The 27,563-nt window shown below is 39.6% G+C and overlaps 2 protein-coding genes across 18 annotated transcripts in view; both read right to left on the bottom strand.

Annotated features, from left to right (window-relative positions):
- ISCA1 (iron-sulfur cluster assembly 1) overlaps positions 1-1,745 on the bottom strand; it is a 14,031-nt gene extending 12,286 nt beyond the window's left edge. The window contains exons 1-2 of the mRNA XM_034646864.1: positions 1,722-1,745; positions 307-366 (exon numbers count right to left, since the gene is read on the bottom strand). Coding sequence (XP_034502755.1) covers positions 307-366; positions 1,722-1,745 — 84 coding nt within the window. The remainder of the gene's footprint in view (positions 1-306; positions 367-1,721) is intronic.
- A 2,220-nt stretch (positions 1,746-3,965) lies between these two features.
- Positions 3,966-27,563, bottom strand: part of TUT7 (terminal uridylyl transferase 7) — a 68,014-nt gene continuing 44,416 nt past the window's right edge. For 4 of the 17 annotated variants that reach the window (XM_034646780.1, XM_034646781.1, XM_034646783.1 and 1 more), the window contains 12 exons: positions 26,910-27,013; positions 26,217-26,306; positions 25,697-25,810; positions 25,445-25,522; positions 24,646-24,823; positions 22,106-22,153; positions 21,934-22,025; positions 19,877-19,992; positions 18,430-18,755; positions 16,315-16,391; positions 15,876-15,939; positions 5,212-5,451 (listed from right to left, as the gene is read on the bottom strand). In XM_034646780.1, the coding sequence (XP_034502671.1) occupies positions 5,351-5,451; positions 15,876-15,939; positions 16,315-16,391; positions 18,430-18,755; positions 19,877-19,992; positions 21,934-22,025; positions 22,106-22,153; positions 24,646-24,823; positions 25,445-25,522; positions 25,697-25,810; positions 26,217-26,306; positions 26,910-27,013 (1,388 nt within the window). In that variant the 3' untranslated portion in view covers positions 5,212-5,350. The other 13 variants (XM_034646785.1, XM_034646786.1, XM_034646798.1 and 10 more) reach the window with 13 other exon arrangements.

Genomic DNA, 27,563 nt, shown 5'->3' on the forward strand with positions numbered 1-27,563 from the left:
CGTGAGTGACGAGCGGGGGGCGGGGCGCCGCGCTCGGGCCTGGGGCGTGGGGGTGGGGTGGCGCAAGGTCGTTTCCGTGAGGACTACTTCGGCGTGCGGTGGGGAGTGGGGTTTGGGCACGTGGAGTGACTGCTGACTTGTGGACTCTGGAGGCGTGTCGCTCCACGACCTGTCTCTGGGAAAGGTGCTTAGGAACGCTGAGCGCCGGAGCTGGTGCTCTCCAAAGCAGAAAGTTCCCAGGCCCAGGTACATACATTTGTCTTCCTTTCTGGTCGAGCTAGGCAGTTCTTAAGAGCATGGACTTACCGCAGAGTCGTGGAATAAACAGTCCAAACGCACCCCTACTCGTCCCGCCCTCGGCGCATGCTGTATTGTAAGGGGTATTGGAGGATGGTGCTAATGCAACTTTCGCTTTTAGGTGCTGATTTTGGAACCCAACCCAATCCGAGAATATGGGATTGGGCGGCTCTGTCAACACTCCGCGAGAAACATCGAATAATCTTGATTGAACACCTGTTGTTTGTCAGACCTTGTCTTGGCTGCTCAGGGGCTTCTGCCTTTTAATTCTGCCTGTTAATTCAAATACACCTAAGCACCAGGCATTATACCAGGCATATATAGGAGCCTGGTAAATGGAGAGTCCAGGAAAGAATGAGATCCTGGGAGGACATAAGTGCAGCAGGGCTAGCAGTCGGGAGGAGGAGAACCAAAGGATAGGTGGCTTTTCTTGTGGCGGTGCTAGAGGTAAAGGGAGAAGGAGGTACGGTGGGGTGGTTCTGGGTAGGATAGACTCTTGCTTAGTGTTTCACTGTGGAAAGAACTAATCAGTGGTGTGTTTTAGAGCCCGGTTTATCTTTCATCCCCTAAAACCTACAGGATCGGAGAGTTCAAAATTTCCTTAAGTAGTTCGGTCTCCCTACTAATGAAATACAATAAGAGAATGGTTATTTTTGCCTCTAAATCTGGTTTAACACAATAGAAACGATGAGATTAGGGGATGGTAGTATGGTGGGTTTGTCTTGACTTCATCTGATTAGCTGGGTGATTTGGCACAAGGTGTTTCACTTCTCATGCCCTTCCTCCTACAGACACCGTGAAGATTAAATGAAAGGCCCTTAGACGAGTGTATGGCACCTGGCTAAGTAGTAGCAACTCAATAAACGTTGCTAGTTGTTCATGGATATTTAAAGAGGTCATATATTGTGAAACTGATATTACAATGGTGGATATACATGCCGTTATACATTTGTCCAAACCCATAGAACATATCACACCAAGAATGAATCCTAATGTAAACAGTGGACTTTGGGGATAATGTTGTGTCCACATAGGTTCATCAGTTGTAACAAATACCCCACCCTGGTGCGGGATGTGGATAGTGGAGGATTTGGGCTTGTATGGGGACAAGGAGTATAATGAAACTCTGCACTTTCCATTCAATTTTGGTGTGAATCTGAGACTGCTCTAAGAAATAAAGTATGTTAATAAAATGTAAAAAAAAATGCTATGTATTATTCTTAATTGTTGAAATATTGTTATGTTGTTGTGTAGCACTTTATAGATTTCAACAGCAGCCTTGGGCACACTGTCTCATGGTAGCCTCACCATCTTGGGCTGAGTAGGCAGGAGCACTGGGACGGCTAGTTTAAAAATGATGCACAAACTGGCTTTCTAGTATAGTGTGTTCGAAAAAGAAGTGTGTTTAAAAAATCTAGTCCTACATTTTCTGATTCAGGATCCACCATTTTGTTTAATTCTTTCATCTATTTAATACTACTCAGTTTTTAACTTGGTTGGCTATTTTGCATGTTAGTGGTACGTCATATAATGTACTTGTTAGTGGGGCAGGCATACCTAATGTTATTTGAGACTGGTGCAGGTCCCTGAGATAAATTGGCATTTAGAAGGTTTTCATGACTATATAAGAAAGATGTGGGCTCCCTTATCTCGGGGCAGCAGCTGTCCTGGAGTGTCAAGAGGTGGACGTGGTAATGGTTGAGGGAGTTGGCAAGCTGTAACCACATTTAGATTTCCACCAATAGGTTAAAAACTTAAAATAGGGAAAATGTTCAAGGTTGTTACTTTGGGCCTTAGTTCCAGGGTTTTAGACATTTAAAAAAGTGTTTTTCCTCTTTAAGACCTCACTTGATCCTCACTACTCTGTGAAAGGGCAGGTGTGACTTCCATTTTATAGGCAATGGAAACTGAACTGCCATGAGGTTAGGGGGACTGCCACACTCTCAGCTGGAAAACTGGCAGAGCCAGAGACCTTCATTAAGTCTAGAATTCCACCCAGGGAAGTGTGCTAAATTCTTGACTGCTGTTGTCCAAACACACCTGCTTCCAAAGAAAAAAGTACTGAGCACATCTTTACTGTTTTATGGAACTTTGTTGAATTGTTCTCATTTTTTTTTTTGTTTGTTTTTTTGCCTTAACACTATGAACCCTATTGACCTATCTACCCAGGATTTTTTTTTCTACTCAGGAAAGATTTTTTTTTTTAGATAGAACCATTTCTGAAACACATTTGAAAATGAAAAGTAAAAAGTTATGTCAGAACGTTTTTGTTGATACCGTACACACTGAGCAAGGGATTAGAAAGTGTAGACTGGGGCTGTAAGAATAGATTTCATTTTCTTGTTTGTTCCTGGGAGAAAGAGGAAAGGAAATCATGCTAGTGGAGCATTTGTGGAGCTTGCAGAGGGACAGGCCAGCTGCATTTGAACGATAACTACACCCTGGGAGCTGGCCTCAGAAGGGAGCAGATGCACTGGTCCCCTGGCTGGGGCGCTGAGAAGGGGCTGTGACCAGGGCCCAAGTCAAGGGTCATCCATTCTCCAGGTCTGGCAAATACCGGTCACGGTCCCATGGATCAGTGTGAGGGAATGAAATCTCCCGCAGGAATTAGAATAAAATGTAGGAAGCTTTTAAACATTCTTAAAAGGATATAAGGAAACATGGTTTCCATGAAAAGGAAGATAATAAGAATCAACTTGAATGAGAGGAAAAGGGAAGTTGGTTGAAGTACATTGAGGATGATTAGAAGTGAAATGACCAAATTCATGTGAGACAGAAAACAGCAAAATGACATCAAAAATCCAGCCAGTCATGTGGAGATTAAATTTGAGTTTTTCTAAGATGAAGGAAAAAGATGATAAAGAAATACTGAAAAAAGACAAAAGTATTTTTGAGAAAAAAAAAAAATTAGGAACATACTCTCCCAAGTTGAAAAAACCAACAACCAAAAAACCAAACTGGGCTAGGGAGATACATGGGATTCGCTTTTGTTTAGACAAAGGTCAATGACACAAAACTTACAGGGATAAGTAAACGCTAAAATATCCAAGCACAAAAATAAAACCTACAAGGGAACAAAAATTAGGCTGGCCTCCAATTTCTGCTATCATGCCAGAAGACAGCATTAATAGGCTTTCCAAAGAAAATGTGACAAGAATTGTGTGCCCAGTTAAGCTCATTTTCATGCTGAAGGCGAGAGAAATCAGAAGAAGAGCAGCTTCTGCCCCAGGGTACATAATTCATGAGGTTAATTCAGGAGTTTGGGTTCATTCAAACTAGAGTACGGAATGAACACTAATCCTTTCTACCACAAGTTCCCAAATTCTGTAGGTAATTTTGATAGAATTCTTCTTTAACTGGAGTATGTCTTCAAGTAGGTGAAAAGAAGGGCTCACACGTGTTATTTTCTGAGCCCTCTCCTACCTGGGAACGCTTGCCCAGCAAACACCCATCCCATCCTTCTCTGTCTTCATCCCACCAAGCCTGTGCCTCTCCTGTGGGCATTCCCAGGGGTTGGCACACAGCGGGGTCAAAGAACAGCAGCAGATCGCTTGAGCACAAGTAGAGGGAGCACGAGAGAAAGAGCAGCAGAGCTGTACTGCCCTCACCCCTTCATCTGGTTTCCTCATGAAATTTAGGACTCTTGCTAGAAAGTAATGTGGATAAAATTACAGGTTGAAATTCTGATTTTATTTCAAAATGATAAATAAGCCGAGGCATAGTTCTGACCACATACTACTTCTGGAGGGCTTGTGGAGTTAGAGAAACAGTTCCAGGAGGGCTCCAGTCAGACTCAAAATGACACCAACCAAACTTGTGATTGGCTGAGATGGCCTCTTTAATCCTCAGGGATTTTTAAAAGTTCTCCACCCTAATTTCTGAGTATCATAAAAAGTAAAAAGCTCTTCTATTTTGTCATTTTTCCTTTGAAAATGTTTTTAGCAGCAAACAGGACTACATGTTTTCCTTACTTCATTTTTATGAGCATAGTATTTCTATGTCAACTTACTTAAAATTAGGGAAAAACCCCCAGAGCCCCTCGGTGGCGCTGCCGACCCACAGAAGGCTCGCATAAATAGGTACTCAATGTTCGCGTTGTCACTTCTACAAATACCAATAAAATAAGGTTTGTAAATTGTAAATACAGTAGTAGCGGTTCACACATATTTGATATGCTTTCACACAAGGATTCAGTAAACAATAAATATAATTTCCCCTCTTCAAAACAAAAAAGGGATTTGTAGGTGAAAAAAAGGGTTAATTTACTCAGGGTTTATCAGCACACCACTTTTAGTGTGCTTTGAAATAATTAAAAACCATGAAATTGTATTCACTGAATACTGGCTTACTTATACTTTTTTTTTTTTTTTTAAACCTGGCTTAAAAAAAAAATAAAACCTGGCTTAAATACATACATCATGGCTTTCTCTTAAAATCCTTACATCTATGGGGATTTGTGGTACGTGAGATTGTATTAAATTTTTTCCCCCTCATTAACAATTTCATTAAGTTAAAAAAAAATCGGACATTTCCCTTAAATGTTAAGTTGAAGCCTGATCTATGCTGCTGTGTCCTGTGAAATGAACCTAATTTCAAAGTGAATGGGAACGCCTGAGTGGCCATTTAGAGTGCTGCATTTTTTCCTTCCCTCATGATTCCTGCTGGGTCCTCTTCGCTGAGGCTTTTCCCTGAGTCATATATTTACTGGAAAGGCTACCTAGAGGGGGGGAAAAAACAAAACCCAACATAAATAAAACAAGCCTCACTTTATCACAAAAGCCATAAAATTACTTCTTCTTATTAATTATTTACAGAAACTTTTCACAATGGTATTGGTCACTTATTTTGAATTGAGTAAGCAAGACTAGATATAAAAAAGGTATGTAAGGAACATGATCTATTAAACACAAACCTAGTCAAAATTCTTTCCAAATGCAGGCAAAGGTTGCTAGAGTGACATCATTCTAATACACTGGCATGTTCACGGTTTCCATGTTGGTGCAGAGGGCCAGGTGGACTTTTCGAAACCTCTGCTTTGCATGTATCAGTGTCTTCACACAGAATAGATTGCAACAAATTCTTTGGTTAGAAATAAGTATCTTGCATCATTATTTTGCAGATATGAACCCGTGAATGGTGACATTCTAGCAATAACTTATTGACAGAAAAGAAAAAAGGAAATTTATTATATTTACATGTAAAGGACAGAAATGTGGATTACTAATTAAAACCATACTACAGAAGAGTTAATAAGTTTCGTTATGGAGTGTAAACAAATAGATCAATGAAACAAGAAAACTGAGAAATTCTTAAGTGATTACGCTTCAGAAAGTAGTAAGTATATAACAAAGGTTGCATTTCTAACCAATGAGGTAAAGTAACTGGTACTGTGTCAAGTAAGTCATTTTGGGAGGGAGGGGTGAGTTAGTTTTCTTTCCTACAGCATACCCTTCCTCTCCACCCAATTCCAGATGAAATACAGAATTAAAAGAGTGTCAAAGTATAAAAAGTAGTGAATATTTATATAATTTCGGGGTGGGAAGTTTCCTAAGCATGCCACCTTCACCTATGAGAAAGGCTTGCAATGCTTAGTACTAGAGCAAGTAATAGGGAAAAGATGAACACCAATATACAGCTGGGGAAATAAAAAGCGATATATGGAAGAGGAAAACAAAAAGCATATAAGTATATATAAAAAACACTTAGTATCAATGAGTAATCAAAGAAATGCAAATTAAAACAATTTTTGATCACCAAATTGAAGGAAGATCAGAAGGACAGAGAGGAGGGTTGGAATTTTGCTAAATGAATATTCATAGAAATCTTGTAATAATTGAAGTATGCAAATAACTTAAATGTCCAAAACTTGTGATACAAATGACTAAGTATATAATGGACACAATAGAATACTAGATTTGCATAGAAGGATAATTAATAATATAAAAAGTAGGTTATAAAACCACATGAATAGTATGTCCATAAAAACTAAAAATTAAAGGGGCGCCTGGGTGGCTCAGTTGGTTAAGCATCTGACTCTTGATTTCGGTTTAGGTCTTGATCTCAGGGTTGTGAGTTCAGCCCTGCGCTGGGTTCCATGCCCAGCGTGGAGCCTACTTAAAAAACCACTAAAAATTAAAAACAAACAAATGAAAAAATCCCATCAATCAAATGTTTGGTGCTTCCTTTTCCTTATCTGTAAAATGTGAGCTACTACACCTACCCCCTTGGAGTTATTCTGAAGATTAAATTAACTGATTAGGTAAAGCTGGCACATAGGAAAGTACTCAGTAAATGTTAGCCATTAGTAGTACACTGATGTGAAAAGATGGGAAGACTTTATTTCCCAAACCTAAATAGTAGTTATGCTCCAGAATAAAGCTTTTATTTTATTCATTTTGCTTAACCATCTCTGTTTACTAAAGGAAACCTATTAAGTATACAAATAGAAACTTATGGCCCCCAGAAGCAAACCTTTCAAAGCAGAGCATCGAGATAGTCAATTCACAGTGAGAAATGAGTGCTGTCAGGAAACAGCAAAGCACTCTCCTGACACCCTCGAGCCTCGACTGGTCTGCAGGCAACACATCTTTGATATTCTGAGCTGCCCGAAGTATTGAGGATAGACTCATCATTCCAGGGACAAAAAGTTTAGATTACTATACCTCGTACTTTACACACAATCCAGATGGGTTAAAGATCTAAACAGAAAAAAATAAAGTTTTAAAGCTATTAGAAGAAACTATAGATGGATATCTTTAAGAACTCAGGGAAGAATTTCTTAGAGATGACCCTAAAATCACTGAGCTATGTGACCATAAAAACTAACCATGGACAATCCATCACTGATTATCTCAAAATGTAAAACTTTGGAGTGGCGACACACAAGTTGGAAGACAAGATATACTAGAGGAAGGTATCTGGAATGTATATAATTAAGTAATAGTATTCAGAATAAATGAAGAATACTTACAAATTAATAAGGAAATGATGATAATGCAACAGGAAAACAGACAAAACGATAGGAATAGGGATTTTACAGAACTCCCAACTAGTCAACAAATATATAAAATGGGCAAATGATATGAACAGGGAATTCATAGAAGAGTAACTCCAACTGGCTAATAAACATATAACAGCATCACCAGAGTCAAGAAAATTTACATTAGAACAATACCAAGGTATTTTTCACCCATCAAATTTGCAAAAATAAACACTACTGGTGGGAGTGGCAATTATTTCAACCAATAACTTGATAATAATCTAAGTTGAAAATGCACGTATCCTATGATTAATAGTTTGACTTCTAGATACACAAACTATAGAATCTCTCATACATGCTCAAGGAGAGTCAGACAAGAATGTTCACTACAGCACTGTTTATAATAGCAAAAAAAAAATGCAATTTAAATGCTCATGTGCTAAGTAATGGATAATATATTCTGTATTCACAGATGGAATACTGAAAAGAAAATTAAATCTCTATATAGCAATATATATAAATTTCAAAATCACTTCATTAAATAGATATGAAAAAGCAGGGTGTAGAATATTCTTATTATACAGTATAATACATCATTTAAATTAAAAAATTCACCAAGGATACGTATGTGAAAGGGTACATATGTGAGTTTAAAAAAAGAACTGGAAGAACATCTGAACTCATAATAACAGATGCCTCTGGGCTGGAGGGGACACGAAGGATGGAATGGGTCTGGAATGGCAGTCAAAGGGGACTTCGACAATCTTAATGATCTTTTACTGGAAAAAGATTGAGAAGAAAATGAGAAAAAAAAATAAGGTCAGTTCTCTAGTAGATGAGTTATATTTGTATCTTTATATTTTTCCCAACATGTCAGGAAACCACTCTTTTCTAAGAATGGTGCTAATAGTCTTATTACTACAACCCCTATGTAAAAAAATAAATTTCATCATACCTGAAGAAATTTCATGTAAAAATGTGCATGTAAAAAAGTAAACCCACTAGAAATAAAACATGGATGAACTTTTATGTAATCTGGGGGAAGAACATGACATTTATAAAACTCTGTAAGCATGACTTGAAATCACCTAAAAGTTAGCTAGATGAAACTACTAAAGCAAACAAGCAACAAACTGCCTATATGGCAAAACAAATCATACATGAGGCTGAAAGAATAGTAAACTGGAGTGGTGGCGATGGAGGACAGAACACATTTGACACAGCACGAATGGATTTCTATGTTGAAAGAGCTAAAAACAAAAATGACTACCCTAATTTAAAAATACAAAGATAGAAACATGAAGAAATACAGATGAAAACCTATGAACAAAACAGGAGACTCCAACGGAGGATACAAGCCGATGGGCAAAAGACTACTCCCATGATGTGAGGGTTTGGAAACAGGCAGTCAGGGACTCTCTGAGGTGGTCAGCAATCCCCTTTTGGCATTGCCGGCATCATTGTCAGAAGGTGTGTACTTTTTGGGGCGCCTGGGTGGCACAGCGGTTAAGCGTCTGCCTTCGGCTCAGAGCGTGATCCCGGCGTTATGGGATCGAGCCCCCACATCAGGCTCCTCTGCTGGGAGCCTGCTTCTTCCTCTCCCACTCCCCCTGCTTGTGTTCCCTCTCTCGCTGTCTCTATCTCTGTCAAATAAATAAATAAAATCTTAAAAAAAAAAAAAAAGAAGGTGCGTACTTTTTAACCTATCATTCTACTGACTAGGAATTTATCCTGAGGAAATAACTAGGCAAATATGCTTGATAGTGTTTGACATAACAGCGGTCTTCAAACTTGGGGACATGTATTCCTGAGCCAACTGAACACGATGAGTGGGCTGGAAGCTTTAGGGGACTTGACTGTGGTGCCTCATGGCTACCTGGATTCTTTCTGGGAATTCCTCTGTGGCCAAGGTTTTGGGCTGGTTCTCAGGAGACACACCAGTCTTCCTATCACAGTCCTTCTCCTGTTTTATAAAAGAGAGGCATGTTTCCTACTTATCCAAATCTTAATGTGGTACATGGCCCTGGGAAAAGACCTGAGGAGGCAGGAAGACAAACGAAATGCTGGTATCTAAGAAAAATCCCCAAATTTTAGCTTTCGTAAAATTACACTGATAGCTGGTGTTCATCACAAATAACTCCTGATGATACGTTACTATGTGATTTTGGGTCATTTAGTTTAAAAAGGAATGGCAGACGCTGAGTAACACTGTTGTAATACATCTTCCATTCCCAAAGTAAGGATATCTGTTGTTTTTAATACGCTATCATAAAGACTACTGGGGTTTCTTGATGTTTACCAACTATAAAAACAAAAAAGATTTGGGATAGAAATGATAAGGAACACTGTTTCATTCCTGTACTATTGATCCAAAAATAAGTGATTGCATGGGGAAAATCCCATCTATCTCATTAAATGGCAGTCACTTTCAGTATGTAAACATAAAAAGAAAAATCTTTTTCACTAGTTTTTAATGAAAAATTGTAACATCTGTTTTGCTCAATTATATATTCTAATGCAAAAACTCAAATTTAGAAAAATTTTTACATTTTGATAAAAAGCTTAAAAAATCCAATTTACATACATATTTTTGTTGAAGATAAAGACAGGCTGATCAATAAAATGCTTGAATTTGAATCTTTTATCTTTTTTTAAGATTTTATTTTTAAGTAATCTCTATACCCAAAGTGGGGCTTGAACTTACAACCCTGAGATCAAGAGTCACATGTTCTACCCACTAAGCCAGCCAGGTGCCCCTAAAATGTTTGAAATATATATGATAAAAATATACCACCTTAAGATGGAAGTAAAACAAAGGAATTCAAGGAGGAAAGTAAAATGATGTAAAATTTCTGCTTGTTAAGGAGCTGTAAAACAATGGCAGCATGTATGAAAAAGCAGTGATATATTAATTTCATTTGATATGGTTAAGGCTAATAAGTTTTATTTTAAAATGTCAACATTTATTTAAAAAAATACCCTCAGGATTTATATGCTTTGCAATTTTGATGAAAAATTTAGATATCAACTTAAAAATATACAAAATATATGGGCTTTCTACATTTTGGGGGAAGAATATGAGAGCAAAAAAAAGTTTTAGAGGACACTGATATACCAAATATTTGAAAGTAGCTAGTCCATTAATAAGGAATGATTAAATAATGGTATGTTCATATACAGTAATATCAAGAAGGGTATCAAAAAGAATGATCTGTACTCACTGATAACAAGGTCTCCCCATATTGTTTGCTATTTTATTTTACTAAAGATTTTAAGTAATCGCTACACCCAACATGGGGCTTGAACTCACAACCCTGAGATCGAGAGTTGCATATTCTACCAACTGAGCCAACCAGGCACCCCTATTTCTGTTATTTTAAATTTACTATTATAAAGATCTTTTTTTTTTTTTTTTAATTTGTTAGGCTTTTAAATTCTGGTCAAGGAAAAAAACTGTTATAGTATATATACATCATCACGGGGGGGGGGGTTAAAGATACCATCAATCTCTTACAATATCTCCAGTTTTTAGGATTTCAAACTGTGCGATTAAAATGGAATAAATGAGGGGCGCCTGGGTGGCACAGCGGTTAAGCATCTGCCTTCGCTCAGGGCGTGATCCCGGTGTTATGGGATCGAGCCCCACATCAGGCTCCTCCGCTGTGAGCCTGCTTCTTCCTCTCCCACTCCCCCTGCTTGTGTTCCCTCTCTCGCTGGCTGTCTCTATCTCTGTCAACTAAATAAATAAAATCTTAAAAAAAATAATAAAATAAAATGGAATAAATGAAAAGACAGACATAGTTTTTTTGAAATAAAACTTTCTTTGCAAAAAGGGGGAGGTTTTTTTGAAATTCTCATTCTTAATCAATTGTTATTATGTAAACCAGAGTACTTAATTGATGCATGAAAATCAGTTGACTATGGTCTACACCCTCCACATACTCCTGTTTTGTTACGAATTTCCATGATTAGTTAGAAGAGGGAAGTAACATCGAGGCAGGAGACTGTTGACACCAGTTACAAGGCGGTGATAACTTGCTGAGGGACAATATGACCCGGATGCTGTGAAAAGGGCTTTATGTATAGGAAATTAGTCCTTACAATTCTCCTGTGAGGTGCCAGCCCCAATTTATTGATAAGGACACTGAGGCACAGAAAGGTTCGGTAACTTGACAGAGGTTGAAAAGCCAGCAGATAGTTGGGCTGCATTTCAAACTCAAGTATGTCTGACTTGAAAGACCTTATTCTTGACCATCCTCCCACTTAGTCTTCTTTATTCTTTCAAAATGAATATACCACTAGTGAGTAAAACTCACTGAACATCTAAGGCACTGTGTCAGCTCTGTGTATGAGGGGGAGAGGAGTCACAATGAAGAACAAGGAAATTTCATGGAATCTTCTATTCACTACTCTCCCATTTGGGAGTTAAGGACTATATGCAGCCCAGCAGAAAGGAATGGAGTAGGAGATACCAAGAAAGAGAACTTGGCTTATTATGGGCTGGATGCTTTAATCTCAGGGTCTGATGAGATAAATGGGGCTACCATCTTTCTCTAGATGAGACATCTGGAGCTCAGAGAAAGCAGGTCTCTTGCCTGAGGTCAATATGGCTAATGGGAGAAAGCAGGGGCTGTCCTACCAACAGGAAACCACCCGTATGTCACAGTATTTACTACTGTGGAAAAGAGCTCTGGGGAAATTAATACTACCTCAGTTAAGACATATTTCAGATTTATAATATAGACAATTTCGGTAAATTTATTGTGGATAAATCTGACAAGTCTTAACAGTTGTTGATTGAGTTTAATTAAGATCGATTTTAACCACCCATAAATGTTTTCTTTTTCTTTCTTTTTTTTTTTCTGGTATAAAGTCGGTATGTTTATTGTAGTAATTTTTCTTCTGTAGTAAATTCAAGCTTTAAGTTTTACAGTTGCTGAAAATATTTATAAATAGGTAAGTCTTTGACGCAGAAGACAATTACAGAAATCTATTGTCAACTGGTAATGCCATTTCCAGGTGTATGTCCAGATGCCCAACATCTGTATTCTTCCCCCACTTACAAAAAAAATTTCAGAAAATTGTAATAAATTTCTCCTTTCAAGACGTGTAAAGCCTTTAGCAGGAGCCGCGCCGACGAACGCCGTGCAGGACTATCAATGCGTCACCACGCCTACAAACCCCTGCTCTGCTGCGACGTGCACGTGCCGTTCTAAGTGCTTTTACCTGGATTTCTCAACATCCCTACAAGCCAGGTATTATTATCCCTTTGTAACAGACGAGGAAACTGAGTCAAGTGGCGTCTAAGCAGGTTTTGCAAGATCACAGAGCTAGAAATCACATCCTGAACCTGACCGCAGAGGCCATGTTCTTCCACACCCTACCCTTGGCAAAAGGCACATCTCGACTCAGCAAGGATCGGTACTTTTCCTCTGCGTAATGTTCTGGAAAAATCTGTTCCAGGCTGTAGCTTGTAAAAACAACACTCTCTTGGCTTGTTTACGTACGGTAACTGTGTGACCCTCAAACGCTCAGAGGATCTAAGGGAAGCGACCGCAAACACTGTGGCGGAGTCCGGAGTCCGTTTCCAGTACTGGGCTTTCAGAGGCGGCGGGTCAGCCTCCTCCTCTGTCTTTCGTGGTCGCTCTCGCTGTCAATCAAATCGTCTCACGACAGGGCCCCAGTCCCATTTCACTTCTATTGGATTTGGGGGGTTTTCTCACTAGAACTTTTCTTGTTTTTACATCCGTCCAGTCCATGCATTCTACTGAGAACAATGACATCTTCCCAGGGAACAGCTGCTCCTACATTTTCTCATAGAGCCTCCTGCGTCTTTACCCTTATGGCCACGGTTCCCTCTCTAGGTAAGGGTGGTACTTCTCTGAAGAGTTCTGGTTCATTCTCTTTGAATCATCTGACCTCACTCTATACCAAACTAATGCCCATGCCTCTTAAATCGTAATTGTTAAGAGATCTGGTGCCACTTTCAATGTTTTCACCAATCATTTAAAAAAAAAAAAATCCCTGGAGTTCACACAGCATCAAAATAAATGCCTGTTCCTATTTAGATTAATGTATATACTCGAGATACTTCATCTCCATCCTGACAGAAACGAAGTAGCTAAATAATTGAACAATTCCATTTATTTTTCTCTTGTTAACATCATTTGGAGTAGAGACAATCAAACATTCCTTGCTGGGAGCTTTCGGAGCTTTCCCAGGGTGAGATCACTGCGCCCTGGCTTATCTCAGACGGGGCTGGTGAAGGCAGGGAGCGCTCTCTCTACCGCGGGGCCTACGAGGCTGCCCAGGGGCTGGGAGTGCTATTTCTCAATAACTGATGGCAGAGACAGCTGGTCTCTTCACATTCTAACCAACACAGCATCTCTCCAAGCTAAAAACAAACAGTGTTTGCACATCAGCAATAACAGACAACACTTAAAAGCTGATCCTAAAATATGTGGGTTTGCGTTACACTACATACAAAAATGTCAGGTTGTATCAATGAAGTTTCAAAATTTCAGACACTTCTCTCATAAACTGTACAATCAAGTTAAAAAGACTACACATGCTCTATTTGCTTATATAATTTCCCTTCTTTAACCCTACTTTACTGAATAAGATGAGAGAGAGAGAGAGGAACTAAGCAAAGTTACTAAGGGTGTCTGCAGGCCAGAACTCAGAATATTCGTTATTGAGTTTAAAGTTTCATCCCTTCTTACTAAAAAAAGCTGAAAAATTTCCTCACTTTGTTTTTCCTTTTCCCTCTCAAGTTTCCCTTCCCTTTCCTGACTCAAAGCATTCTTGCGACACCGGAGAAGGGCAGAACCTCCCGGTTTTGCCTCCCTCTGAACTTCTGTCCACAGGCCTGTGGGCCAGGTGGGGATGGTGTGAGGTTTGGTTACCCACAATTCCTCTTCTAGCACTTCTCGCCAGAAAGCCCTGCAGTCAGGTTTCTGTCCCCTCCACTCCAGAGGGACGGCTCTTTTCAGAGTCACTAGTGACTTGAGCACTGCCAAATGCAACGCTTACGGTGCAGTCTACACTGCACCCGACTTCGCAGCGGCGATTCCCACCAATGGTCAAGCCCTCTCTGAGGCCCCTTGTCCTCAGAGCCAGCTCTCTCGCCGCTCTGCTTCCTCACCGACCATCTTCTGTCTGTCTTCTTTGAGTCTTTAAATGTTCTTCTCTTTTCTTTCTGCATTACTTTCTAGGTGATCCCATTCCTACCCAGGCCTTCAAACACTATCTTTAAACTGAAAATACTCAAATCTCGATCTTCAGCCTGGACCTCTGCTCTGAACACCTAGCTCCGACATCGCGCTAGCTTCCCGGCATCTCTACCCGGACATCTAGCAGTCTCTTCACCTGACAAGGCTACGACTGGACTCTCTTTCCTCCTGAAATCTGCTCTTCCTGGGTCTTTCTCAGTACAGGAAATTCCACTTCCACTCTTCCAGCTGCTCAGGCCTAAAACTGTAGTGTCATCTCGGGTTCATTTTTTGTCCTATGTCGTCATCCAACCCGGTGACAACCCACGTTGGTACCGCGACCAGTCCTCCCGCTTCCCACTGCTCCCACCCGAGTGTAAGCCGGCACCATTCCTCCCCCGAGCTCTAGCAGGAGCCTCCTCATGGGTCTGTTGCCACCCTCACCTCCTCACAGCAACCGTAAGGAACCTTCTGCCACAGAATTCAGAGTGTTCCTCCTTTGCTCCAAACCCTCCAACAGCCGTCCATCTCACACAGAAAGGAACCCAATCTGGCCAGTGCTCAAGGCACCTCACGATCCACACCCACCCACCTTCACCTCCTACCACCCCTCCTCCCTGCTCTTGCCACTCAGTGACGCCAGGGGGACAACAGTGGCTTTTAGTTCTGTCGTTAACGGTCTAACTCCAACTTCCCCTGACTTGCCCCTTCCTTGATTTCTTTGCATAAATGTTACTTAAATGAAGTACTTAAATGATTCCCTTTTCCTGCTTTGTATTTCTTAGCACATGTTGCCATCAGAAATACTTCCGTATCTCTTCTGACAAGAATGTAGAGTGAATGAGAGCAGGGGCTTTGCTGGTTCAGTGCTGTATCACCAGCGTTTAGGCCCATACCCCGCACTTGGGGCTGGGCGGGGGCAGGGGTGGCTTAGTAAGTACTTGTTGAAGGAATGAATAAATGATGTAGCTGAGAGACAGAGAGTGGAGTTCAGGCCAACAATTACTTTCTTTCCTTACGTTCGTGCATGGCAAATAGTCTCATGAGAATACACTGCTGACAAGAGTGGCAATTTCAAAGCAGAAAGAAAAGGTGTGAAAAGAGGAACAAATAATTAAAGACTATGGTTCCTACTCAGGGATGGTAGATGGTATAGGAATCACCTTAGAACACTTACAAGATATGCAGGCCCAAGCCTAACCACAGAAGAATCAGATTTAGGAAGTAAAGGTGGGGGCAGGGCAGCTGTATTTTTAAAAGTTCCCTGAGTGTTTCTGATGTCCAGTCCCTGTTAAAACCACTTACTCAAAGGAATCATCTCAAAAGGCATGTGGTAAACTATGCAGTAAATAAAATAATACACATTTTTTTTTTTAAAACCCACATACCTGACTGGGGACTCAAAAATATAGTTGTTTTTTGTTTCTTTTTGTCTTCATGTAAAAGCACTGCCTAAAAAATGAAATAGACTGGTTTACAAAATCGAAAGGAATAGCATTTGAAAACAGCCTTAAAACTGTAACCATATCCAAGGAGGGCCGAAATTAGGCATGTGGAAGGCAGAACTTTGCAAGTTAATTGAAAAGCAAGACAGAGACTCAGGAATCCTGAAAGCACGCCCTGCCATCCGGGAGCATAGCAAGCCTCAGCACAGGCCGCACTGAAGGCAGAGGGAGGAGCCAGGCGGGTTAGCCTAGGAAGGAGGGCAGGGCCGGGCTGCCCAGCACCTCGCTGAGGGTCTGGCGCAGAGCTGCTAGCACTCAGTAAGTGTTCGCTGAACAGAGAGATGACCCAAGGGCTTCCTGCTCAGGCGTGAGCTAGGTTTACCTGAGCAAATGTGCCAGCTGGTCTCAAGGGGCTAGGTGAAGAAGGGGATCCGAATACACAATCTGATTTAGAGATACCTGAGGAAAAATCAGCATTTTGTTCTCACTTCACAATGAAAGCAGTAGCCCTGTTTTCAAACTTCCACAGAACAATTTTCTGTGGGTAGGACAGAAGCTCCACTCAGTATATTGTGTGGACAAAATAATAACATATTTGAAGAAATGAGAGGGGGCAGCATAATTTTTTGATAGGAAGAAGCAACTGAGTACTGGAGGAAACGCCCCATACCCTAGCCCCACTCTTCCTTTCCTATTGTACTTTTCGAATACAGTGACTACTTGATTTAATGTGTAAATGCTGCACTCTGAGGAATCCAAGATTCTAGTGCTTTTCCTTAGGTTTGATAATACCCAGCCTTCTGCCCCAAGATCCCACTGGCTCTCCTTGATTTGCTGCTGCCCCTGCAGCCTTCCAGAAGCACTGCTCTGTTTTGAGAGCTTCACTTGTAGACAACTGAAACCTTGCTACCAGCTAGGAGGAAGAAATCCATCGAAGCCGGGGGAAGGCAGGGGCCTCCCTTCACCGCTGTGCCGTGCCGCAGACGAACGCCATGATAACGTGCTTCGTGCTACTAGTATACACAGACCGCCAGTTCTTTGGAAGGGTCTACAAAAACTACTTTGGTGAAACTTCATTATATCTGATCTATACTATTTCCAGTTTCCTCATCTGTCAACTGGGATTATCAATACCACCATCTCTTGGGGCTGGGGAGAAAATCAGATGAGACTGCCCACGTAAAGTACTTAAAATAGTGCCTGACTCATAGTAAGCACTCAGTGAATGTTAGCTCTGGCTATTATTTTAATTTCTTAAATATATATTCCTCCTATAATCATAAAAGATCTGGTCTATGTCCCATGATAGGGTAAAAAAAGTTTGAATTTTCATTTGTCCGAGTTCCTTAGAAGTAGGGCAAACTGTATCTTCCATAAACACTGAAGTCCTATTTTAAAACCAATAATTAAATAATTTAAAAATATACTTCATTCCATATAAAGCTCCTTTTTTAAAAAAAAATAAGAATAAGTGCTCTAAAAATTTTGTCTTTAAAAAAAGAGACACTATATTGCTGCTATGATATAATAAAATGGAAGAGAGGTACTAGTGTTCCAGGAACGATGAACAGCAGAGAGTTTTAAGGGACTTGTCATCAGTGCTGACGCTCTTACACCATCCATACACATACACAGTTGAGGACAGGAACAGGAGAGGTTCCTACTTTAATCTAAAAAATGACTTGCCCGGGTTTCTTTTCTATGCCAATCAAAGTCTGTCCACTCTCACAAGTTTGTTCTGAGAAACAACATGAGAGCGTATAAACTGCTTTGTAAGTCCTAACTTACTACACACACAGAAGGTACCTTCACGCTTAACAGTCTGTTAGAAAGGTGCCCACAGCGGACACTTCACCCATTTGATAGAAAGGGTCAATGCAGGCCCAACAGCTCCGGGGAATGGGATGTACGGATGATATTCAACTATGGACTGATAATGTATTTTTCCTCATTGGAAGCTATTAATGTACTCTTATGTACCCCATAATTCTCTTCTGCGGTTAGAACCACCATAACTGTGTCGCAGAGTTCCTTCTGGTCCCTTGTCTAGGCAGGTGCAGGTACATATTTAAACAGAAGTACAAGTGGCTCGCTATACACAGCTTGGTGTCCTGAGATAATTTAGCTATGCCTTCCCCGTGGCCAGCCAGTGCTTCAGTTTCAAAAGTGCACATACTGAGAAGTGAAGCTCAAGTGACAGCTTATTTTCTGGTCACATAGGCTACATTTTATAGGCACTGGGGATGAGTGGGTTTTCCATTCATTGATAATCTTAGAAAAGTCAACCAAATGACTTCTATAAGCCTCTCGATGAAACTGGGAGTAAGTTTAAGACATATAAGAGGGTCTGAATTAAAGATTTTCTTAAAATCTTTTTCAGTAAGTCAATTTGTTAAAGAAATAAATATAACTAAAACAGTAAAGAACTCTAAACTCTAAAAAAGAGATTTCCCTTGAGATCTGAGTGCAAACATCGAGGTATGACTGGTATCCATACCTGGAGAGCCTTTAAATTGGGGGCATTCCTTTTTAATGTGCCCTTCTCTTCCACAAATAAAACAACGTTTTTCTCTTAAGTCTTTGTCATCCTGTCTCTTCCATTTCTCCACCGGTGGCCTGAGAATTTTCTCTCTGCCCACGTCGACAGCTGCCCTCACTGGCTTGGCTTTCTGAGGTGTGCACTGCGTGGGTTTATCTTCTTTTGTCGACACCTCCCTCTCTGTGTACTTGTTCTGAATTTCTTTGTCCTCTTTGCTTCTCTTCTCTTTGCTCTCGGGGTATCTTTGGTTCAGGGTATCTTCTTGATCACGCCGTCGCCTCACTCTAGAAGACGACATAACACTGATAGGAAAAATCGAAGCAGAAATCTGACAAGATATTAAGGGCGCTCCAGGTTTGGGAGATAACCAGAGACAGAACGTATCAGAGGGAAAAACAAGAATTTAACAAATTTAATTCCGTCTCCTCTTTGAAGAAGCAACGTCAGGGTGATGGTACAGTTTTTCTTTTTGATTTTCACAACTACTCTAGTGCCATAAAAGCAGTGTTGGCAGTTAGTGGAACTCCTTGGTCCGGTACCTACTGTGATATGGATGTAATGAAACTCCAATGATCCTTGGGGTGATTTCTTCCAACTCTGTGGCCCATTCTTTACTAGGCACTAGAAATTTGAGATGTGGAACTCTCAGTGCACAAGGGAACAAGGGTTGTTACGGAGATTTATATTCTTAAAATGTTAACAATGTTTCTTTCTTGCTCTACATGATCAGTGACTATTATTTGAATACAAAACCAAAGTACTAAATAAGAGCTTCAAATTCCAGATGGTGCCTTATTTTAAGAGCATGTTTTTAAGTGAGAGTATTATTGTCCAATTAGGACCACCACACCATCCAAAGCAACAGTATGTCCCAAGCAAGCAACCAACACTGCCCCCCCCAACCCCAGCCCCGCCTCCCGCAAACATCACCAGAAACAAAAATGGTGACCAAAGTGAGTGGGTCACCACGGCAGTCATTAAGGGTTAAACTGCGTACAAGTGAAGGGTCCTATCTGGCAATAAACCTTAGCTGTCTGGTACAGCCCCATGACTGTGCACTGGAAGAGTAACTAATATGCTGAAGAGCCCATTTTACTTTCCTCGTTTCTTCTTCCATCCCTGTTGGAGAGGCTGGTGACCAAAGGGCTGAGTAGTGACTGTGGCAGTGACCAAAATGAGAAAGGGGACCAGGCCTGGAAGACTGTTATCTGTACACCCGGGGGACGTCTGGTCATCTGCGCTTAAATGCGTGTTTTAAATCACTTCATTTGCATTGTGAAAAATCATTTATCTGAGAACTGCTGGATTTAATACAAGTTTATTTTCTGTTACAATAGAACCTCATTTAAAAAATGGTACAATAAGAAAGTAAAAAGGAAACCATCCCTTTCGAACACTGACTTACTTTCTCCTCATAGGACAGTCCTTCATGAAGTGTCCAATTTTCCCACAAATTCGGCAACATCTATCATTTGGGGCCAGCTCTCCTTCAGTTAGCACTTCTGGATCAAAAAAGTACTCCTGGCAGAACATAAATAGAGAAAAATATGAACTATTAATGTGAGATCAAAACACAAAAACTAACCAGCTATCAATCAGAGATCTTCTTTTTCATGATTACAATACTGTTAAAATCCAAAATCTAAGACCATTAAGAGGTTTACTTCAGGACAGTTTTACCTAAATTCATGTTGGTTTATTCCTTTCCCTTTTTTTTTTTTTTTAAAGATTTTATTTATTTATTCGACAGAGATAGAGGCAGTCAGCGAGAGAGGGAACACAAGCAGGGGGAGTGGGAGAGGAAGAAGCAGGCTCACAGCAGAGGAGCCCGATGTGGGGCTCGATCCCAGAACGCCGGGACCACGCCCTAAGCCGAAGGCAGACGCTTAACCGCTGTGCCACCCAGGCGCCCCGGTTTATTCCTTTTCATCATGCAGACCGTGATTTAACCCTAACCACAAAGGGAGCCTGTTTTCCCTGGACACTTCTACACAACAACATCACACATACCTATGANGCCGAAGGCAGACGCTTAGCCGCTGTGCCACCCAGGCGCCCCGGTTTATTCCTTTTCATCATGCAGAGCGTGGTTTAACCCTAACCACAAAGGGAGCCTGTTTTCCCTGGACACTTCTACACAACAACATCACACATACCTATGAATCAGCTTCCCCAGGACTTGCGGGAGGCTGAGGTCACATACAAAGGCTTCGCTTTCTCATAAAATGTAAAGGCTAAAACCCAATAAACTGAGGAATATGATTTGCATTACACAGATTATACAGAGAAAAGACAGAAGCTATGTATTGTTCTTTGTTTGTTGTGGCTTCTAGAGAAAAATATCAGAAGAAAGGAAAGAGCATGTCTGGACTCCTTGCCAGTGAAATTAAGGTGAGGACCAGAGGTATCAGCCTCACCTGGGAGCCTGTAAGAAATGCAAGTCTCGGTCCCCACCCCGATCTCCTGAATCAGAATCTGTCTTTTAACAAAATCTCCCAAGGTGATTGGTTGGAACAGGTTTCAGAAGCTTTGGTGTAGAAGACAGCCATAGCATATCCAGCAAAAACTAGATGCAGAGAAGTGATCCAATGCCGAATACACACCCATACACTTAAGGTTCATTTAAAAAGTCTTAAGAAAATTAATATAGGAAAAAAATAAAACCAAACCCCGCCCCTGGTTCCTAATCCCCTTTTCTCTCACTGAAGGGAATATTTATAGTGCAATTTTGTTTTGTTTTTAAATGAGTCCAGTTCCATACAGATTTTGAGTATCAGGTTATACGACACCAGTGAGCTTGCTAGCACAGTGAGCGCAGTCTTGCTCTGAGTCCCATTAAGAGATATAGTACTCTGCAAGCCGACTGAAAAATCTAGACTTCATATGAGAAGGGTGGAGGACCGTTAGCTATGTGCAAGCTGGACTTGGCAGAGGCTGGCATGGAGCTGAATGCCGGTGGAAGAGCAATGCATTACGAAGGCACAGCAGCAGCACCACAATGACTCATCTTCCAACCCAAACTCCACTTCTGGCTCTTTTGCCCTTTTCTCCTGATAAAAAGGGCCTCAGAACCGGGATGTTTAAAAAAAGGTTTTTTGTTTTTTTTTTAAAAGATTTTATTTATTTATTTGACAGAGAGACAGCCAACGAGAGAGGGAACACAAGCAGGGGGAGTGGGAGAGGAAGAAGCAGGCTCCCAGCGGAGGAGCCTAATGTGGGGCTCGATCCCAGAACGCTGGGATCATGCCCTGAGCCGAAGGCAGACGCATAACGATTGAGCCACCCAGGCGCCCCTAAAAAAAAGTTTTTTAGGAATTACTTTATATTGCAATTGTTTATCTTGCATAGATTCACCAGACTTTCAGAGTATGTGTTACTGGCATAATATGTACAAATTAATAAAGCACCTTTTTTGGTTTTTGGGTTTTTTTGCTATTTTTGGTATTTCTAACGGACACTTACCATTTTTGAGGGGCAGTCCTTTGGAAATCCTTTGACTGGAATACCAAATACTCTTCTACCATTAATAAATGCTTTCATTATAAAATTTGTCACTAAGAAGAAAAAAAGTGCTCAATTAGGTGGATTAAAAGGAAACGGGATCACATTAACATTTATAAACAAAGCAACTTACTTTTCCTTGATAATCCAGCTCCAAGATTATGATTCAAATCAAAGGGATCTAAGTAAAGAAAATTAATGAGAACAAAAAAGATAATGAAACAGGAAATGCCACTATTCATACACTGAGTATATAAGAAGGAAGTGTTACATACTTTATCATTAATAAAAGTACAGTTGCCCCTCGAACAATGTAGCAGATAGAAGCACCAACCCCCTACACAGTCAAAAATCCATGCAGATCTTTGAGTCCCCCAAACCTTAACTATTAACAGCCTACTATTGACCAGAAGTCTTACCTGTAACATAAGTGATTAATATATATTTTGTATATGTATTATATACTGTATTTTTACAATAAAGCTAATGTTAAGAAATCATAAGAGCAAATACATTTATTGTACTGTATTTATTGAAAAAAATTCACATGTACGTGGACCTGTGCAGTTCAACCTCTTGTTGTTCACGGATTAACTATGTGTTTCAAATGTGTAATACAGCGAAGTAGAATAGATTCCTAAATATAAGTGTTTTCTCCAAAGTGTCCATCAGAAGAGAGGGTGTTGCTTTATATTTGAATCTGTGTAGACTCCTTCCTATTATGAGGAGTTGGTTCATTTTGAACAACAAAATATTGTTTGGTGAGGACACATTAGTCTAATGGTGCTAGTCTGGGAAGCATAAAGAGGTCACAAATATATTTAGAACATTTTGGTACTGGATGTCCCTGCTAACTAACAGGTGTTTCAAGAATCACTTTGGTCATCTTGGAGATCATAAAACATGCTTAGAAGACAAAAAAAGACACACGCACCTGTGTCAGTGGCAGGCCAATGGCTACTTGGCCTCAGTTTTTAGTGAAAGTTTCATAAAGGACTCCCACATGATGTTAAAGGTCTGCATCTCAAAGTCTTAGCTAGGTGTATATATGTTGTGTTCTGGAATATTATTTATTAGATGACCCAGAAGTGGTAGGATGCTGATGCCAAAGATTTATTCGAGATCTGAATAAAACTTGTTCATGAAATAAATGGAGGTAAAGTACTATTTCTAAATTAAAATATTATTTTATATATGATTTAATATACATACATAATAATTCATACTTTGAATATTATGTGTAGATATTTATTTCCAATAAATGCCTAAAAACATTGAAGAAAAGCAAAGGAAAAAACTCCCAAAACCATTCCAGGGGATCAAGAAAGAAGAAGAATGCTTGTGTACAGTATATACAAAGGGAGTACATAAGTAAAAAGAGGCATCCTTCTGGCTGTTATGCTTTTAAATGGACAACAACTGGGGCACACCATTCGGGATTCAGACTCACGAACAGGTTACTGGAGTACAGGAGCCTTCACTCAGTTTGTCCTGCACTAATAACTACCCTGCTATCGGAAGACTACCTTCCTAGTCGGTCTGATCATGCTTTCTTCTGGTGACTTTCACGTGTGTGTATGTGGAAGTATTTCTGGTTGTTTGCTTAATGCAGCAGAGACACTACGATATTAAGCTATTGGACAGTTACAAACACTGCTGCCGCAACCACCCCAGAAATTCCTCCATTCTAGAACAGCCGGTTAAAAGTCTTCTTTCTCACTTAGCTTATTACTAATGGTTCATCTGAAAGTAATGTAAAAATCAGAAGTAAAAGATAACGAGACTTCAAAAATTAAAAACAAAATATGAACAACTGGAGACCGTAAGAATCCACTGTGACAATGGAAAGGTTTAAGATAAAGTTCTATGTTTTTGACATACGAGATCCTAAAAAGTTAAAACCCTATCTAAAGCCATAGTGATCTGAATTTAATTTTATAAATGTTCACAGTATTTCAATACTGCCAACAGGCAGAAGTAATGACGGAAACATAACTTAGGGTCACACACAGTATTTAACTAATTAGTATATTTTAAAAAAAATTAAAAGATTAAAATCAACGAAATAATTCTTAAGCCATTTCTCAGTTCAGTTTTAAGCATTTAAATTCCACCTTGTCCCTAAAATTAAAATCCCACAAACTGCAAATAAACAATCAACTACAAACATATATGGCCCATGGGTCTTTGCATTCAATGGAAGAACAGGCTTCAGCGTGGGCAAAATAAATGTCAAAATTTATACATAATTACTTATCAGTAAACACCTTCATGAATAAAGAGCAAGTAAGGACCTTGAAAATTCATTCTTAGTGCCCCTTCTTCAAATCCTCAATTTGGAAGGTGTTAAAAGTCCCACTCTTTTGAAGCTGCCTTATCTCTACTGCAAACGTATTCTCCAGTACGTGTTCAACAGAAGTCAAAGATGTGTCCTGGTCAAAAGACTTCTGAATTGGTGAGAGGCCCCATAGGAAGACATGGGTCACTTAAAAATAGATCTTTATGCTGGAAAGAGACAAGTGTGCTAATGTGGACAGTAACAGGAAGGCTGTGGTGCCCATCCCAACCAGTGGCTCCCTGCCGTTCTAGAAGAGCTCTGCAGGGAGGAAGAACAATGCCCTCACCGTTCAAACTCCATATTCTATTCCATTTTAAGTTTCATTTTATTTGTACCTTCAATAACAATGTATTTTGAGGTCCACTGTTTCTTAAAAGTTGTAAGCAGACTTTTTCTCCTGATGCTAATAACATGTTCTTTAAAATCAAACTCCTCTGTGTAGAATCGAAGAAGTCCCAACCATAGCTGCCCAACAGATTCTGTATTTTTCCCATATTCTGGCCAATAGGTGGGCTAGAAATAGAAGGGAACAAGAGATATCATGCTCTATAGTAAAGTGTTAATATCTATCTTCATTTGTATCTTAGGGAGTAAGTTTGGACTTATTTTAATTAACTGGAACTTAAATATATAAAAACATAATTACTTAACTTTTCGTTTGCATCTTAAAATACCATGTATTTGAGTTTATTAATCTCTACACTGTGACTTACAGATAGGGAGAGCTCAGGGTTTTAAATGTCAAACCCCAGAAATGCACGTTTGTGGAAGAATCTGGAAATAAATTTTAAGAGCCTTGATGATGTCTGGGTTATTAGATCTTTGAACTCAAAGAAAGTCTTTCCAAACTCTGAAAACCACTTGGCAAATAGTTGTTCACTTGGAACAAAGTTACATAACCATTTGGAATTGACAGGCATTAAAGAAATCCCAGACACAGTCCCTGGAAACTCACCTGGCTTAATAAAAATGTTTTCAACTTCAAAGGAAACATCTGTATATGCTAGTTTTTTACTATCATAATATAAATAAATATAACAAATGATAATATAGTTGTTGACCACTACACCACAGCATAGTACAGCTAACTTTTAGTCAAGGATGTAAAAAAATCTTTACTCTTAAAATACGTACCAGTTCATCTATTTGATCAAAAAAATAAATATTCCAGCCATCAACAAATATTTCAGGTTTCTTTTCACCTTTGTATATCTGAAATTAATTTTTAAACTATTAGTATGGATTACAAATTTAATGCATTGATACAAAAACTTGTAGGAAAATAGTTAAATATTTAACTACAGAACCACAGAATATTAGAGAAGGAAGAGGGCTCAAAGGCAACCCAGCTTTACAGATGAGAAACACAATTTCTTTTACTAATACCTCTTGAAGGACAGGAATGACTGGTGGATTCCTCTGCTGGAGAAAATATAGCACCATAAGCGTGTATGCATATGACGATAAGCTGCCTCTGGATGCGTCACCAATATCACACATCTAGAGGGAAGGCAAACGAGGAACAAAGAAAAGATCTGCCAATGTTTTCAGCTCAATTTGCAGCTATCCTATTATCACTAAAAGTAAGGTGCTTCTATAGGGCATTAATATAAAAATTATATTTTCAAATGCTAAAATATGCCAACAAAACCAAACAAGACCAACCAAAAGGATGTCAAAAGCAAATAAAAGAAAAACCCCAACCACCAGCCACAAGCAAGATCAGATTATCATATGTAAAATTTAAGATGACAAAATTTTAGCTTGCCATGGCAGGCTTCCCAAAGTAGTTAAAGGAAGCATTTAACATGGCCACGGTTCTTTAAAAAACACAGACTTGTGTTTTTAACTAGGTTTGAAGACACAGTGAAATTTCCTGATAAATCCCAATAGGAAGCATACTCACCTTTGTAAATACTTTCATGGTATAGCATAAATATTTCACTCTGGGATCAATGGCTGAATAAGCAGATAAGAGCCTTGTGTTATGAAGGGCCTGTTAAAAGGAAAATTATAAGCGATCAATTAGAAGAAAAAGTTTTAGGCTGGAATATTCGGAAAAGGTTTACACTGTAGTTCACTTTAGGTTGAAGACATTTAGGCTGAAACTAATATTTTTTCCCCAAAACTGAGCTTCACTAACTTACTAGATAATAAGAATCATAAATGACATCTGACTTAGTTACGAACACTATGTTAAATGTCTTTCGTCTGAATATTCCTAGAAATAAGGACTATTAAGATAATTCCGTCTAAGTAGATATTAAGAGTCTCCCACCTCACCATGGCATTATTTAAACTGAATGCTCCTAGGGTCCAGTGAAGCCGCAAAGCAAACCAAGTATGAGACCAAAGACAGACATACGCTCCAAAATTAAACAAAATTCAAGCCAAACTAAAAGCACCTATAAATACTAACAACTCTCTGTTATATCCCCAGTCTCAGAACACTGCCAGGCACACAGCTAGCACTCCTAAATAGTGATTAAAAGAATGAATAAGATAAAATAAATGGCTTAATTCTACTTGAGATTTTGTAAATTAAGAGACATTCATTCCCCTCGATCTCCCTGAAGAAAAAGGCTAGAGAAAATCTTACCAGTGTGTTATACAAACTGATGTCCACTTCCAGACCACTTCTCAAATGGAAGAACTTTACAATTGGCACCTTTGCTGTTGTAATAGGCAAGATGTTTCTGAGGCCTAGGTTGGGAATAAGATAGTATTGTTAAATACAGCAGCTGGGCCATAAGCTACTCTTGTTAATGTTCCAACATAAAACGATGTAAACCTAACTTTGGCCTGTTTCACTGCAGTCACTAGAACTACTCAATTCTGTTATTCAACATCTGGGAAGACTTTTCTGGCAAAGTTTATATTAGTTAAACACATTGATATCTGAAGTACAAGGATGAACAAGGCAGCCAGTGCCTTCTAGAACTCACTGGATCATATGAGCATGTATGGGGCTGTCAGTCTGATAAACACCAGAACAGAAGAAACTACTACAGAGTCTCGGCTACGTGGACCCTCCCTATTCTCTCCACCTGATTATATCTAATACAGAGACAAGTTTTTGGGGCAATCATTTGAATCCTCAGAACAAAAATTATTTATCTCAGAGCTAGAAGTTAAGACAGTAAAAGAAAGGAATCAACTTCGATAGGAGAGGAGGAAACTGCCGAACTAGGCTTTGAAAAAGGAGAGCGACAGGTAAAGATAGAGGTGACTAAGGGGATTTAGCAGGCAAGGA

The sequence above is a fragment of the Ailuropoda melanoleuca genome, chromosome 17 (assembly GCF_002007445.2).
Source record: "Ailuropoda melanoleuca isolate Jingjing chromosome 17, ASM200744v2, whole genome shotgun sequence".
Lineage (NCBI taxonomy): Eukaryota > Metazoa > Chordata > Mammalia > Carnivora > Ursidae > Ailuropoda > Ailuropoda melanoleuca.